Below are 17,584 nucleotides of genomic sequence, written 5' to 3'. Positions count from 1 at the left end.
ATTTGAAAACATGTTCATGTTTGAAGAAGATACATGGAAAGACCATTTGGTGATTTACCTGTAATTCATGGATGGCATCTTTCTGATTCAGGATGGGTCTAAGGAACCTTGGGAAAGTAGTATTCACATCTTAAAGTCAGTCACTTTTCAGGCTACGCCAATATTTATACGACATAGGTCTTATAGACTTATGTTCTGTATTGTAAGTTGTTATAAACCTATGAATGTTGGAATCAGTCTAAAACATACTTTTTTTTTTATCAGTCTTAAACAAGGAACTGATCACCTCTCCTGACAGCTTGGTTTGCAGTAATGGGTGAACCATTTTTAATCAGGGTATTTTTTTTTACCTTTGACTAATGCATTGATTATTGTTAAAAACAACAGCCCCGGTCGAAGATAAGCCCTTGTTTCTTGTTTTTTGGGAACTTTTACCAAGGAGTGTCTGGTAAAAGCATTCAGCCATGTTTGTCATGTTCCTGGGTCATTGTTTAGGCAGACGTCAATGTGGGTGGGAGTCCTCAGCACACATTTTGAATTAGACGTGGTGACCGTCTATTATACTGGATAAAAAGTGGAAAACATGAGAATTTAGAAGCATTTTGAATCTGCCAGGTCTTCAGTTCTAGTGTAAAGAACCCCTACTTTGTAGAACATTCAGATATTCGTTACATAACACACTTAACAGTGTGTCCCCCAAGTGCCATTCTTTATCAAACCTACTGCAAGCCACATGTGCACACAAAAAAGGACTCGAAAAAACTTGAAGACAGAGTTTATATTTAACACAACTTGAAGTACGAAAGAACAAACAAGCCACACCATCCATAGGACACACCAAAGAATATACACCGATATTAGAATAGTAGGTGAGTTTCCAATTTGATGAATAACTTAACTAATTGGATCGCTAACTACTGCGCTGATTGTCTGTGAATAAGGGCTGAGAAGAGCAGCAATGATGTAGTTGCGGCGTACAACGTGGTTAGCCCTGAAGACCACCTGCAAAATAAAGAGAAAGTGGCGTTAAAGCACAAACGAATGTGATCTGCTTCGTAGCTGCACCCTAAACAGAGTCATATCAGTATCAACTTAAATATAAATTGCATTCTTGGTGTAACAATGTTTCACGGACATTTCTGTCAGCGTTTTCCCCCAGTTCTTATTCTTCACTTCTTAAATTGGAATTTGCATGAGTGCAGTCGTTTAATTACATCTTTTAAATTAATTTGTGTTCCAACATTTTTGTTAGTTAAATAAAACACTTGCCAAGCGGAGAAATGTGGCTATTTCCCGACGAATTTTGCTTGAAATATTGCTCAATCTCACAGATTACCTTCATCAGGGGCATGGTGACGGAAAAACTAAGGCCCATATTTATACTTTTTGATGCAAACCAGCGCCGGCGCTTTTTTGCGTCAATAAATGTACCGCCGGCTAACGCCATTCCTATGCGCCAAGCGGGCACCTTATTTAAGGATTGACGTTAGCTGTTGCTGCGGGCTGGTCAGCGTAAAAAAAAAATGACTCTAACCAGGCAGTGTAGGGGAAAATGGGGGTTGTGCGTCAAAAAATGGTGCAAGTCAGGTTTGAGTAAAAAATCATGGCTCAAACCGGACTTGCACCATTTTTTGACGCACAACCCCCATAGCAATGACTCCCCTTGCCTAATGGCCATGCCCAGGGGACTTCTGTCCCCCGGGCATGGCCATTGGGCACAGTGTCATGTAGGGGGGCCCAAATAAGGCCCCCCTATGCCACTTAAAAAAATTAAAAAAATTATACTTACCTCAACTTACATGTACTTACCTGGGATGGGTCCCCCCATCTATGGGTGTCCTCCAGGGGTGGGCGAGGGTGGCAAGGGGTGTCCCTGGGGGCAGGGAAGGGCACCTCTGGACTGCTTTCATCGTCAGAGACCATGGAAGTGAGCCCACAGGTCCCTTAACGCCTGCCCTCACCCAGGCGTTAAAAAACTGCGCACATCAAGCTGGGCGCTGTTTTTTAAGGCCCAACCCCTCCTGTGTGTCAAAATGACGCGGGAGTATAAATACGGCGCACAGGCATTAAAGTCATTTTGTGGACGGGAAAGCCTATCTTGCATGTCATTAATGCAAGGCGGTTTCCTGCATCCAAAAAATGACGCACACGGAGGATTTTTGACATCCGCGGGGTCGGGCGTCATAGTATAATTATGGTGCAGGGTTTGCGCCGAATGTGTGTCAAAATTTGTGACGCACATTCAGCGCAAACGGAGTATAAATATGCCCCTAAGGCCCATATTTACACTTTTTAGCGCCGCATTTGCATCATTTTTTGATGCAAAAGCACGCAAATGCAGCACTAAAAAAGTATAAATACGGGCCCAACATTGTAATTCGTAAATCCGAACAATGCATGCGTTTCTATTCCAACACATAAATTGTTAATGCACATGGACAGCATAAAAAGTAATAAAGGTCACTTGGCATGAATTGCAGATTGCAAAGTTATTTCCATTTGTTTAAATAAATATATACATTGCAATACAGTTTTCAATTTGCATTTCTATTTCTACATTTGCTTCCCTGTCACACCCCTCCTTTTTGTGATTAGGACAAGATCGTATGAGCCACTTTCTGTATCACAACACATTTTCCAGTTTTGAAAAGAGCTTTTGCACCTAAAGAAAGTGCAAATCCTATGATTTAGCAAATTGTTGGCTTTTTCAATTGCTAAAAGGTTTTTGTTAGAAATGGGGTCTCTAGTTGGCTGAGGTATTCACCTTTGGTCAAATAGGGACTACAATCCTAGTCAGGGTAAGTCACACACAATCTAAATTATCCAGTGCCCACCGTCTGGTAGCTTGCCAATGAGCAGTCAGGCTTAACTTAGAAGGCAATGTGTAAAGTATTTGGCCAATGAATCATGCAATAACTCAGTGAAAACACCACAAAAATACACCACACAGGTTCAGAAAAATAGAAGATATTTATCTGATTAAATTAAGGTAAAAAATGACCAAGATTTGGTAAGCACAAGTTGAAATATCACTTTTGCAAAATCAAGAAGAGTCTTAAATCTTTAAAAATCAACAATTGTCTCTTGTGTGCACAAAGCACCTGGTGTGTGTCCAAATTACATGCACGGAGGCCGCAGAGGAGGAGATGCGTGGAAAAAAGAAGGTGTGCGTCGGATTTACCGACACAGCACAGGCGATGCGTTGTTTCTCCCCACACTTCAATGGCTTTGCATTGATTTCCTGTGCACAGTCTTGGATCCTAAATGCAATGTGGGGTTCTTTTGATGCCCAGGGACGATGCATGGAAATCCTGGGCATGCAGGATGAAGTCACTGGTGCTCCATCGATCCAATGGACAATGCGTCAGAGTATCTGTCGCACAGCAGGTGCTGCACTGATTCTTTACCCAGGAAGTTGGGCGCAGCTGTGTGTTGATTTGGTATTGCCATGCGTTGAAGTTCTGGTTGCAAGGCAGGCGCTGCGTCAGTCTCCACTCGGGGAGTCGGGATGCATCGTTCCGGTTAGGGGATGCGGAGCATTTCTCGTCGCTGGGCAGGCTGTGCATCATTATCGGCAGGCTGTGCATCGATTTTTGCCGCTCAAGGTGTTTCCTTGAGGAGAGAAAGTCTTTTTGGCCCTGAGACTTCAAGAACAGCAGGCAAGCTCAATCAAAGCCCTTGGATAGCACTCCTCAGCAACATCAGAGGCCAGCAAGACACCAGGGCAACGGCAAGGCAGCAGTCCTTCAGAGCAAAGCAGTCCAGGTGAGTCCTTTGGGCAGCCAGGCAGCTCATCTTGACAGGTTGCTGGATCTGGTCCAGAAGTGTCTGATTTGGTGGGGTCAGGGACCCAGTTTATATAACCCAAAAAATGCCTTTTAAATAGGGGAGACTTCAAAGAGTGGTTTTGAAGTGCACAAGGTCCCCTTTCAGCACTGGTCTGTCTGCCAGGGTCCCAGTAGGGGGTTTGGCAGTCCATGGAGTGAGGGCAGGCCACTAGCCTTTGAAATGTAAGTGTCAGGCCCTCCCAGCCCAGGAAGACCCATTCAGTATGCAGATGAGTGCAGATGTGACTGAGTATCCTGTGTTTGTGGTTGTCTGGGTGAAATGCACAAGAGAGCTGTCAACCAGCCCAGCCCGATTTAGATTGGAGAAGGGTGTAAGGCACAGATTAATTTTAGGTGCAGAGAAATGCTCACTTTCTAAAAGGGGCATTTCTAAAATAGTAGTATAAAATCCAACTTCACCAATAAGCAGGATTTTCTATTACCATTCTAGCCATACAAAATATGACCTGGCTACCCCTTTCCGATCAGAATCTACCACTCAAACAGAAAATGAGGGTAGCCCTAGTGCTATCCTATGAAAGGAGCAGGAATCACAGTAGCGGAGAAAGAATTTAGGCATTTTCGACTACCAGGACATATAAAACACACATGTACATGTCCTGACTTTCACCTACATAGCACCCTGCCCTATGGGTTACCTAGGGCCTACCTTAGGGGTGACTCAGATGTAGAAAAAGGGGTGTTTAAGGTTTGGTAAGTACTTTTAAATGCCAAGTCGGAGTGTCAGTAAAACTGCACCCACAGGCCCTGCAGTGGCAGGCCTGGGACATGGTTAAGGGGCTACTTATGTGGGTGGCAGAACCAGTGCTGCAGGCCCACTAGTAGCATTGAATTTGCAGGCCCTGTGCACATGTAGTGCACTTTATTAGGGACTTAGAAGTAAATCAAATATGCCAATTGGGTATGAACCAATGTTACCATGTTTTTAGGGAGAGAGCGCACGCACTTTAGCACTTGTTAGCAGTGGTAAAGTGTCCAAAGACGTAAAGCCAGCAAAAATGAGGTCAGTAAAAGAAGAGGAGGAAGGCAAAAAGTATGAGGGTGACCGGGCAGAGGGGCCACTTTCAACAGTTTTGCACATGAGGCCCAATGTTTTTTTATAGAGATAAACTACCTGTGGTAAACTGAATCAGGAGATACATGAAACCGAAGATCACATCTAGCATAGTAATTACTTGGGGAAACAAAGTAATAAAACAAGACACAGGGCAAACAAAGTAAAAAATGTACATGTAAAAAAGTCTTTGGCAATGCAATTGTGAGTGCAACAGTTACGCAAACTATCTGGTAGCCTACCACTGGGGCCAATGTCCATGGTTTCCTCCACTCCCTTTAATTGTTGTTAGTCATGTTGATAATCACATTTGTGATTGTTGTAGAAAAATATAGTGCTCTTAAAATACAAGATAGATCTGCTGTAGATTTTAAGGTATAGGGCCACCTGCTGTGTTTGAGCTTATGGACATTTGTAATAGTTAATTGGGGCAGTCTAGTCCCCCATCAACCAAGATACAACCAAGGTAAACAGCAGGAGCCAGAGATGTTGCACAAGCCTGATTGATGAAGTGAGGAATGTTTTAAAGTGACATCCTTGACATCTGAAGAGGTATTGGAGAGCAAGGGGTGAGATACAATCAAGGATGATACTTTCAGAAAGGGCCCAAGACTGAATAGAGACATAAACATTTTGAGTGTGGGTGTAACCTTGTGGTAGCGCTCTGACCTCCCCAGAATGTTTGCCGTATGCCTTCTCTGGAGAACTTCACCAACACAGAAAGTCATTCATTGGTGGTCTCTACAGTTGAAGAGGAACAAGTGCATGGAAAAATCCACTACCATGCAGATCTTTCAATCCATTGGGAGTCTAAACATCACCTTATGCTTCCAGTTCCTTTACAAAAAATTACAGTAAATCAGCAGAATACTTCATTCAATTATTCAGTATTTTTTTATTCTGGAAGAACGGGTGTGGTCACAAGATTACCTTACTTCTGTGTCAAACCCACAGCAAGCAACCAGACCTTTACTGTCCATGCAGAGTTCCAGAGCAGCCCAGGCAGGTCCTGGCTCCTCAGTGAAAATCCTGTCCTTTCCTACAAATGTAGTCCATGCAGTCCATTCAGTGAGAACTCTTGCAGGTAAGTGTGCTCAGGTCTCCTTGCACCAGGACCAGAGAGTTTCATTGTAGTAGATGGGTCATTTTTTATTGGAGTGGGCAGACTCATCTCAGTATTGGCTGGGGGAAATTAATCATTATCCATTGATGGGACCAGCATCTTCAGATTGCTTGGTGCCAGAGGTATGTTGAGAACCCAGCCCTCTGAAGAGAAGCTCTCTTTAGATGGCACAGGTCAGGCAATCTAATTATTAGCCCCTCAGTGTGCATTGTTGTGGTCGTCTTTGTGATATTATTAATATTTATCCTTTTTGTGGTTCAACAATATGCTTTTCTTGCAACATAACTTCATAATCAGCAATTTCATGCCATGAGGTTGCCTCTAATAACATCTTGCATGCAGCAAAATTCTAGCTTAGCTTTACAAAGATGGCACCCTCTACAAGGCAAATTATAGAAGATATACTTTTTGACACACTTTAAAATGGTCCCTGTGCATTAGGAAACAGGGAAGACTAGTGAAAGTTAAAAGTTCATCATGAAACGATGAATACAAGCACCACTCGATACGTTGAAAGTACATAATGTTACATAATATATTGTTAATAAACTTTCAGCAGGGGTACTAGTGCTAAATAACTCACTATCTTGCATTCATTTGGTTCTCCCAGCATTATTACTAAACATACACTACACATTGGTTCGATACCACAGTACTTATTGCATGTAACCATATCATGATTAGAAAGGCTCTGGTATTTCTTGGCAAGATAAAGTAGTAATACAAGGAAATTTCTGAGTTCCAGAGAAAGTTATGAGGTAACCTTGAATAAGCATGCCTATATGGTAATTGGTAGTATGTTTCAGCCAAAAGGTGCAAATGTGCATACTGCCACAGCCTGGAAGGATGCGTAATGGCTAGTAGGCGATGAGACCAAAAGGAGGCAGAAATAATTGCTTTATGCAAAATAGAGGCTGAATACATCCTGCATTTTGTACATAAGCAGATGTATGGGTCTTCAAAGTAGAATTATTTTTCTTCGGGAAATGAGTAAAGTGGAGATTGAGGAATATGTTCCAGCTGTAGACAAGTTTGGTGATAGCTGTGGCTTAGCTCAGGAGGTTTGCTGATTGGGAAAAGGGTATCAGTGGGATAAACGCAGATAGTAGTGATGAATTAAGCTCACATCACTGTCAAAGTAGAATTCATGTTTGTGGGCAGAAGAGTTGGGTGTAGTAGTGTATATTAGAAATGAGATGAGAAGCATACAGGTTTTGGTAGTGTTCAGAAAGGGAACTATGGGGGTCATTCTGACCTTGGCAGACGGCGGAGGCCGTCCGCCAAGGTACCGCCGTCAGAACACCGCACCGCGGTCAAAAGACCGCGGCGGTGATTCTGAGATTTGCCCTGGGCTGGCGGGCGGCCGCCAAAAGACCGCCCGCCAGCCCAGGGCAAATCAACCTTCCCACTAGGTGGCCGGCTCAGAATTGAGCCGGCGGAGTGGGAAGGTGCGACGGGTGCAGTTGCACCCGTCGCGTATTTCAGTGTCTGCTAGGCAGACACTGAAATACTTTGTGGGGCCCTCTTACGGGGGCCCCTGCCGTGCCCATGCCATTGGCATGGGCACGGCAGGGGCCCCCAGGGGCCCCGCGGCACCCCCTACCGCCATCCTGTTCCTGGCGGGAGAACCGCCATGAACAGGATGGCGGTAGGGGGTGTCAGAATCCCCATGGCGGCGGAGCGCGCTCCGCCGCCATGGAGGATTCTGACGGGCAGCGGAAAGTCGGCGGTACACCGCCGGCTTTCCGCTTCTGGCCGCGGCTGTACCGCCGCGGTCAGAATGCCCGGCGGAGCACCGCCGGCCTGTTGGCGGTGCTACCGCCAACCTCCGCCATGGCGGTAGTTACCGCCGGGGTCAGAATGACCCCCTATGTGTTTTTTGTTTCCGGCAGGGATTAGTTGAAGACATAATATACGGCTAACCGCTGGCAGCATTGGAAGGGCTAGAGGAGCAAAGTGCACATGGTAGGAACCTTGGCCTGTTTACTGACTCTGTGGCTTCTCAGATGGTTGAAAATTTGCATATGGATACATCTTTAGTGGAGACATTTTGTGCAATCAATAATTGAGCATTTGGTGCAGCTCGAGGTACGTTCAACTAATAACTTTGGCCCGTATTTATGTTTTGTTTAGCGCTGCATTTGCACCGCTTTTTGAGCAGCAAATCCTCAAAAATAATATATATAATACTCAGCAGTAATCCTCACCTACTGTATGGTTCTAGCCACTACATTGAATAGAATGAACCTGAACAAATTTAAAGTACATCGTTAAGCAGAGAAATTGATTCTCTCAGAATTCTATGTTGGAATGTGGCTGGTCTCAGATCAAAGGATGACATTACTGACTGGTTGATTTTCGTGCAGGAGTATGATATTATTTTGTTACAAGAAACCTAAGACACAGTGGGGGTTATTCTAACTTTGGAGGAGTGTTAATCCGTCCCAAAAGTGACGGTAAAGTGACGGATATACCACCAGCCGTATTACGAGTTCCATAGGATATAATGGACTCGTAATACGGCTGGTGGTAAATCCGTCACTTTTCCGTCACTTTTGGGACGGATTAACACCTCCTCCAAAGTTAGAATAACCCCCAGTGTCCTTAATGGTCGATGGTTTTCATTGTTTTAGTGTTCATGCAATCCCATCACGCAGTGGACTTGCTTTGGGTGGGCTGGCAATCTGGGTTAATACAAATAGGGGCTACTGTCTCAGCTGCGAGATGTAACAATGTTAGTTTTCATGGTGTAGTAATTAAAGCAGCTTTAATCTTGTATATCATTAATTTTATAGCAATGATTTTAATGGCATCTCTACCTCCAGACTTCCCCCTTTGTTTAAATTTATTGCAGACCTAGCTGAAGATGTGGTTACTTCTGGGTGTTCATTGAACGTTTGCCTTGCTGACGATTTTAATGTATGTCTACTGGTGCTCCATGAGGACCTTCTTCTGGATTTTCACTCTCCTATAGATCCCTGTTGTGCAGAGCTGGTTTCCTTCCTCGTGCCCCAGGATTTGGTTAATGTGATGGCTTGCTCAGGTGTCCTTGTTAGCAGTGTTCCCACTTTTAAGGGGCATGTGAGGCCATCCGTTATAGACTATGTATTTTTTACACGTAATATGGAGTGAGTAATCTGGTCTAGGAGGGTTATTTAGTCCAGCTATAGTGATCACAATTTGATTTAAAGTTACACTTTCTGTCTGTTCTAAGGGGAAGTACAGGTGGCATGTTGGAGCATGCTCCCTGAAACCTAGCACCAACAATCTATGGTTGGCTTGGAGAATGGCGAGCCCTGAGTTAACTCTGAATGATCTGTGCTTGACAGAAGATCTTTCTGGACAATATGGGGTGGAAGCTTTTTCCACCTTGTGTTCTGGGATTAGGAAGGCTTTGTTGAAACTAGCCAAGCATACAGTGGATATTCCAAGATGGTATAATGCTGAATGTTCAGTATCAAATAGGGCTCTTCTGTGCGCACTTGGTGCTAACCCCAGGGACCCTCTCCTAGTGGTGCATCAACACAAGCAGCATAAAAAAATTACACATAAGTGCCGGTATGAGTTTGTGGGGGTGATTCTAACTTCGGCGGGCGGCGGAGGCCGCCCGCCGAAGTTCCCCCACCAAAATACCGCTCCGCGGTCGAAAGACCGCTGAGGGTATTTTGGGATTTGCCCTGGGCTGGCGGGCGGCCGCCAAAAGGCCGCCCGCCAGCCCAGGGCAAATCAACCTTCCCACGAGGACGCCGGCTCAGAATTGAGAATGACCCCCTGTGTCTGCATAGTGGGAAGTGTTAGCCCAGGCCGCTAAGCAGGGGAATAGTGCTATGTTCTGGGCGGCTGTAGCTGATGTTAAGCATATAAATGGCTCAAATAGTGCTATTTCATGCCAAATTGTAGCAAGTGCATGGGAAGAACACTTTAGCATTATTTATGCAGCTCCTTTTCCATCTGATTCATTTTCTATTCACTATGATGCAGTAGCTTGTTTTCTGAGAACTATAGAGGAAGTAGAAAATGATATTGCTTAAAGTGTGGCTGGAAAGGCTCCTGGTCCAGATGGAGTACCTATTGCCCTGATCGAATGTAATACTGCCCTTTGGGCTCCCTTACTTCCCAATGTTCTAATGAGTAATCATGCTGTCCACTACCTGCTAGCTGGGGTACTTCTATAATTGTTCCTATTTTCAAAAAAGGAGATCGCTCATCTCCAGCCTGTTAGCAGCCAATATCTTTAATCGATGCAACAGTCAAGATCTTGGGTCGATGTATTTATAATCGGATTATGGCGTGAGTTGTGGAAGAGTTTGTTTTGAATAATTGTCATAGGTTTAGGTGTAAAATTGGCACTATTGACCAATGTCTCAATCTTAATCTGGTCCTGCGCAAGTGTACTGTAGTAAAGCGGTCTCCACTGTATCTGGCATTCATGGACCTATTGTCGGCATTTGATTGCATGAATCGAGCTAAGTTATGTCACTCATTTGCCGTGAGAGGTCTTGATGTAACCCTAGGTCACTTCCTTGCATATATGTATTCAGATATGAGGGCCTGGGTTCCCATTAGTAAGCAGGGGGTTGTATTAAGGGACATTGGAATACACTGTGGAGTGAGACAAGGGTGTGTTTTTGCCCCTCTTTTGTTTCTTCTTTCTATTAATCATTTGCAGTCACATTTGATACAAGCCACTCCTGATTAAACAGTGTAAACTCCTGCCCCCATTATTGTACACAGATGACACAGTGCTTTTGGCACATACTCCCAGGGCCCTGCCGAAGTTAGTTAATGCGCTTGTTGATTTCAGGACATCCCTGGACCGCCATACTAACTTTAGTAAGCCCCATGTTATGGCTTGCAGCCCTAAGCGTTCTTTATTGTCATATGTGTCATTTGGTAATCAACAGTTGACCAGTTGTAACCCTTTTCCCTATTTGGGTATTATTTTTTCTGCTCAGGGTAGCTGGGTAACTAATATTGTGCAGCGAGCCACAAAATTTGCTTCTGCTAATGGTTCGTTATGTAGTATCCCTCAGCCCAAGGGCAGGGGCTCTGTGACTTTTTTAAAGTCAACTGTTTTTGTATATAGATCTATTCCATTTTAATGTTTTTATTCCTTGACTGCTATTTATGTACGTTTTGTATACTTTTATGGATGTATGACATTTATGAATAAAGTTTATATGATGATGACTAGAGGAGTAGTTTTCCACACTCTTGTCCATTCTAGTGTTACCTCTTCAACCATTTGTCTGAACATTTAACTGTGGTTGTAAACCATGACTACTGCACAAAATGTCATTCAGCCGCCGCCATGCTTAGAGTTTCCTGGTAAGCCTCCCATGAGGTGGAGGAAGTAGCTGAGAGTTTCTGAGAACTACGTTGTGGTCATCAATGCCTGTAAATATGATGCTAGAAGATGCGCTGCCCCATTGCTCAATAATTCATGGGAGACTGGCCAACAAGCTTTTAATAATTTGTCTGACATGGTAGTACCTCGACCAGGCTTTTGCATAAGGGATTATGGGATCAGTCTTGAGAGACTGTAGCTCGGAACTAGGAACAATATTTGGATGAACCATCCATAACTTCAGAACAACATAATTTCTTGAAGCAGAAGCTGGGAAGGGAAGAGACAATTGAAGAATAAATAGCAATTTTATGTATCTTAATGGCTATGAGTGAATTTAAGCATGTTGGTAACATTCACTTATGAGATTAATTCCTCTTTATTTGCAACTTCAAGAAAATACAGGAGCAATAGCTTAGTTGCTAGTATCATTCTCTTGAGGAATTTCTAGACATTGCTAAATACATCAAATGATCTGTAGTTTCTTCCAAAAATGTACAAATGTTCCTTCATGGTTTCCTTTGATACACCTCAGATGACTGATGACTTTACAAACATGGAATTCTGTTTTTCAGGAGGGGACAGTGACACACTACCTGCAGAGTCCAAAGGCAGAGCCAATAGCATTTACCTCACTACTCTATGCACAAACTACACAGCTGTGAGTAATAAATTGGACCAGCTGGTTATAGTAATGAAGTGATTCAGAAATATAATTTTATCAAAGTCAGAATGACACAAGTAATTTGACGAATAAAGAGTGCAACATATTGAATTGGACACAAGCTGAAAGAATCATTATATCAGTACTGGCAGCTGAAATGGAAAAATATAGCATGCCACTGTAAACTGTGGTTCGAATTTCAGTGGTAAGGTGAAAAGATACACTTCAAGTGGCCTATAGGGAGAAAAACTGTAAACTTAGCTTTCTAAATAAGATTACATTTGAGTCCCAGATTTGGATGAAGATTTGTCTGAAAGGCATGACAAGTATCTGTTATCCTTTTTTTAGGTCTAGCTACTGGAAGCTGCTGATGTCTACAAGACATAGGGGGTCATTCTGACCCTGGCGGTCACCAACCGCCAGGGCCAACGACCGTGGAAGCACCGCCAACAGGCTGGCGGTGCTTCCTGGGCCATTCTGACCGCGGCGGTAAAGCCGCGGTCAGAAAAGGGGAACCGGCGGTTTCCCGACGGTTTTCCCCTGGCCCAGGGAATCCGCCATGGGGATTCCGACCCCCTTCCCGCCATCCCGGCGGTTTCTACCGCCAGGAACAGGATGGCGGGAACGTGGTGGTCGTGGGGCCCCTGCACTGCCCATGCCACTGGCATGGGCAGTGCAGGGGCCCCCTAACAGGGCCCCATAATGATTTTCAGTGTCTGCTTTGCAGACACTGAAAATCGCGACGGGTGCCACTGCACCCGTCGCACCCCAGCAACTCCGCCGGCTCCATTCGGAGCCAGCTTCATCGTTGCTGGGTCTTTCCCGCTGGGCCGGCGGGCGGCCTTTTGGCGGCCGGGGTCGGAATGACCCCCATAATGCTATAAATTCTTCAAAAAATTAAAATCACAAGTATAGATAGAGAGGGAGTTTGAATTAGCCCTCTTTGGCCATATTCATCTAGGAGTCTGTTTACTAAATTCTCACACAATGCAATACAGCAGTCAAAAGTATTGAGCTGTGCTGCATGAGAAGGAAATAGCAGGACAGCACCATATCTACAGATATATGGACTCTCCTCTCTCCCTACCTCTGTGGCACAATCAGGCTGCCAATTGTCACTCACACACCTTTGCACCATAGTTGAAAGGTGCCTGTGTAAGTCTAGCATAGGTTTTGTACTGGAAGGCTAGCCTTCCAGTACAAATTACTATGCTGACAGTAACTTTAAATATTTTACTGCTTTGAATGTGTGCTGCCCAATGCAGTACACATGCAAAGATGGAAACAAAAGGAAAAATAAAATAATTTCTCTTTGCTAGCACCTGTTTCAAAATGATGTTATTTTCTGATGCAAAACCCTGTCTAATTTTTTGTAATATTTAGGGTTTCGTAACAAAACCCATGAGTGGTTGTGTGGGAACCACCTATGAAACACACCCTTGGCGCTAAGTAATGCAAGCAAGGAATAGGTGCTGCTTAGCCCTACTTTCATGTGAATCTCCACCACAATACAGTTTTTTTTTTATAAACAAATTTTAGTAAGTTTTCAGGGACACTATACAAGTATCGTGCTGGAGACTAAATTGAAAAAAAAGACTTTGCATCAACTAGCATCACTTTTGTGTGTTACAGAACCAGCACAAATACTTTGTAACTATATCCACTAGTGTTTCTCATTGTTTGCCATTGCTGTGATGTACTGTCCACCAAGGCCATGGCATTCCATGGATGGTTACGACTGATCCTTTAATGGTCCCATTGGGTTTTGGCAATGGGGCTCAAGCAGCCTTGTTGTTAGAACAGTGCATGCTATTTGAGGTATTTACATATGTAACACACAATTGTAATTGCTAGTTTATAGCTTTTTAGATGTGGCCTTTGAGACAGCTTTCACCGTCTCACCCTGCTATTTTTTTAAACAACATATACAATTCATACATAGGGGGGCATAGTTTATTAACCTTCATTAATTTGTCTGATAATCTCTTTAAAGTGTACCAAATTCTGCCCAGTGCACTACTATTTTTTAGTGGAGTGGCCTTGTCATCATTTTACTCTTTCAGCAGGACAAAGAAGCATTCAAACTGCCACACCTAGCCAGGGCGGAGGGCAGCGGAAGCACCGCCAACAGGCTGGCGGTGCTTCCTGGGCTATTCTGACTGCGGCGGTAAAGCCGCGGTCAGAAAAGGGGAACCGGCGGTTTCCCGCCGGTTTTCCCCTGGCCCAGGGAATCCTCCATGGCGGCGCTGCTTGCAGCACCGCCACGGGGATTCCGACCCCCTTCCCGCCAGCCTGTTTCTGGCGGTTGTCACCGCCAGAACCAGGATGGCGGGAAAGGGTGTCGTGGGGCCCCTGGGGGCCACTGGGCAGTGCAGGGGCCCCCTCACAGGGCCCCATACAGATTTTCACTGTCTGCTTAGCAGACAGTGAAAATCGCGACGGGTGCCACTGCACCCGTCGCACCCCTGCAACTCCGCCGGCTCCATTCGGAGCGGGCTTCCTTGTTGCAGGGGCTTTCCCGCTGGGCCGGTGGGCAGCCTTTTGGCGGTCGCCCGCCGGCCCAGCGGGAAAGTTGGAATGGCCGCCGCGGTCTTTTGACCGCGGGGCGGTCATTCGGCGGTAACTGCATGGCGGGCGGCGACCGCCGCCCGCCGTGGTCAGAATGACCGCCTAAGTCAGGACAATGCAGAAAGTAGCACCTTCAAATCTGTCCTACAACGCTGAATGATCATACCACTAAACTGCCGATCTGATTGATTCCAGCACCAGCAGAACTAAAAAAATACTCACCATTGTGAAAGATTTCAACACACCATCAGCCGCCTCCAACACGATCCTCTCATCACAGGACCTCTGAAACAATCTCTCTTAATTTTTCAACAACAAAGTCACTGCCATTTACAGCAACTTCAACCCGCAACCCACAGACCTTGCCAAACACTCCCGCTCTTATTCAAAGAACCAGTGCTAACCAGATGGTCCATCATCTCCCCAGAAGAAACCACCACCACTCAATAGTCCCATACAGACCCCTGCCCCCAACATGCCTACTTCAGAGGACTGCAGCTCATCTGTGACATGCTGACACCCATTCTGAATGCCTCCACCTCATCTGTAACTTTTCATGGTGCTTGGAAACATGCAACTGTCCTTTCGTTTTTGAAGAAATTCTCTGAGGACCCTTCAACATGCACCAACTACAGATCATGCTCCCTGCTATAATTTCCAGCCATGGCCTAGAGAAAATCATCAATAGACACCTCACCAAATACCTCAATGACCGCTAACTCCTTCACACCACTCAGCCTGCTTCAGACCCAACCACAGCATGGAAACTGCCCTCATTACTGCCACAAAAGACATCCACACGACTCTGGACAAAGGAGACACTGTGACCCTCAGCTTCCTGGACCACTCTGCAGCATTTGACACAGTCTTCCACCCCATCGTCATTCAGTGCTTACCCTACATCGGAATCTGAGGACATGCATTCTGATGGATCTGCTCCTTCCTGACTGGAAGGACCCAGTCAGTCAGTCTAGCAAAGTACACCTTGGACACCTGCAACCTCATCTGCGGAATTCCTCAAGGATCCTCCATGAGCTCGACCTTCAACACATACATGATCTTTCTAACCAGCATCATCCACTCTCACAACATCAATATCCTTTCTTAAGCTGACAACATGCACATCATACTTTCCTTCACAGACAAGATGTGCAGTACCCGGATCAAGTTCAATGCCTCTATGACTGAAATCGCCCACTGGTTGAAGGTTGGTTGTGTAAAGCTGAACACCGACAAGACCGAAATTGTGATCTTTGAGAAGAGCACATCACAGTGGGACTCCACCTAATGGCCAACAGAGATAGGACTGACAATGCAAAAGAAAGTCAGGATCATCATCGACTTGATAGCCCATGTAAATGCTGTCACCGCATCATGCTTCAATCGCCTGAAGATGATGAGGAAGATTTTCAAATGGCTCCCAATAAGCCCCTTGAAAACCATCATGCACACCCTAGTCCAGCAAGGTGAACTATGAGGATGCCCTCTATGCCATGATCAACAAAAAACTCACCAGACAGCTGCTGACCATTTAGAACTCAGTGGCTGGAATTACACACAACCTCCCACTCTGCACTCACATCACACCATGCCTGAATGAGCTACACTGGCTCCCTATTCACAAACAAACACATTGCAAATTTCTCATACATTCTTTCAAGTCACTAGATAGCACTGGCTCAGCATAGCTCAATAATTGCATCTGCTTTCAGAAACCTTCCAGACACCTCTGCTTCGCCAGACTCCTACTTGCATAAATCTCACACATACGGAAAAATAGATCCGTTGGTCAAGCCTTCCACATTGCTCCTAAAGCGTGGAATGACCTGCAGCTACGTATAAAAGCCTCCACCTCACTTCTTAGATTTAGGAAGAAGCTTACATATTGTATAGGTTATCATGAAGGCTTGTCTTGAAAGGTGTCGTACATGGATGCAAGGATGAATAAATAAAATTTGAATAGCCAGCCATTTGAACCAGTAGAAAGCATTGCGTGAAAGGCCGAGAATGCTGTGTTATGCAGAAAAAATACTCTGCTCAGTATGAAATAACCTAGCATTTGCCACAAAAGGCAAAGTTCACTATGGTGAGAACAGAGCAAAATTAGTGGGAGGGACATAGTGTAATGTAAACCTCCAGGTTTTCAACCAGAATCAACTAAAGAGCAGCAAGACTATCAACTCTGTACACAACTTGAAGACATCCAATGGAGGTGAAAATTCTGGGCCAAATATATCAAAGACTTGCTTCACTCTTGCAAAACACAACATAGTGGAAGAGCAACACATCTTACCGATAGGGTCTCAAGGCGCTGCGGGGGTGTGTGGGGAGGGCTGCTACTGCTCGAACAGCCAGGTCTTGAGATGCTTCCTGAACGTCAGGAGGTCCTGGGTCAGACGTAGGTTGACGGGGAGGGAGTTCCAGGTTTTGGCGGCGAGGTGGGAGAAGGATCTGTCCCCGGTAGTGGTACGGTGGGTGCGGGGGGCAGTGGCGAGGTTGGCGGAACAGAGCTGGCGGGTGGGGACATGGAAGTTGAGACGCTCGTTGAGGTAGGCAGGGCTGGTGTCACGGAGAGCCTTGTGAGCGTGGATCAGTAGTTAGAAGATGATCCTTTTGCTGACGGGGAGCCAGTGAAGGTCTCCGAGGTGGGTTGAGATGTGTTCGTGGTGAGGGAGGTTAAGAATGAGGCGTGCTGAGGCGTTCTGAATGCGCTGAAGTTTGCTCTGGAGCTTTGCCGTTGTTCCCGCGTAGAGTGTGTTGCTGTAGTCCATTGTACTGCTAATGACGGCGTGGGTGACCGTTCTTCTAGTTTCAATGGGGATCCATCTGAATGTCTTGCGAAGCATGCGGAGGGTGTTGAAACATGGGGATGAGATGGCATTGACTTGCTGGGTCATAGTGAGCGATGAGTCCAGTATGAAGCCGAGGTTGCATGCGTGGGGGGTGGGAGTTGGAGCGAATCCTAGGGTGGCAGGCCCAT

At 45.3% G+C, this 17,584-nt stretch overlaps 1 protein-coding gene across 1 annotated transcript in view; it reads right to left on the bottom strand.

Moving 5' to 3' along the window:
* Window positions 1-760: 760 nt before the first annotated feature.
* The window catches only part of TTR (transthyretin), a 127,891-nt gene continuing 111,067 nt past the window's right edge, over window positions 761-17,584 (bottom strand). Inside the window, exon 4 of the mRNA XM_069218891.1 lies at window positions 761-1,002. Within this exon, the coding sequence (XP_069074992.1) occupies window positions 895-1,002 (108 nt within the window). The 3' untranslated portion in view covers window positions 761-894. The remainder of the gene's footprint in view (window positions 1,003-17,584) is intronic.

This window comes from Pleurodeles waltl, chromosome 2_2 (assembly GCF_031143425.1).
Source record: "Pleurodeles waltl isolate 20211129_DDA chromosome 2_2, aPleWal1.hap1.20221129, whole genome shotgun sequence".
In the NCBI taxonomy this organism is placed as follows: domain Eukaryota; kingdom Metazoa; phylum Chordata; class Amphibia; order Caudata; family Salamandridae; genus Pleurodeles; species Pleurodeles waltl.
Note: the sequence above shows the minus strand (reverse complement) of the source record. Positions and strands in the feature narration are given on the sequence as shown.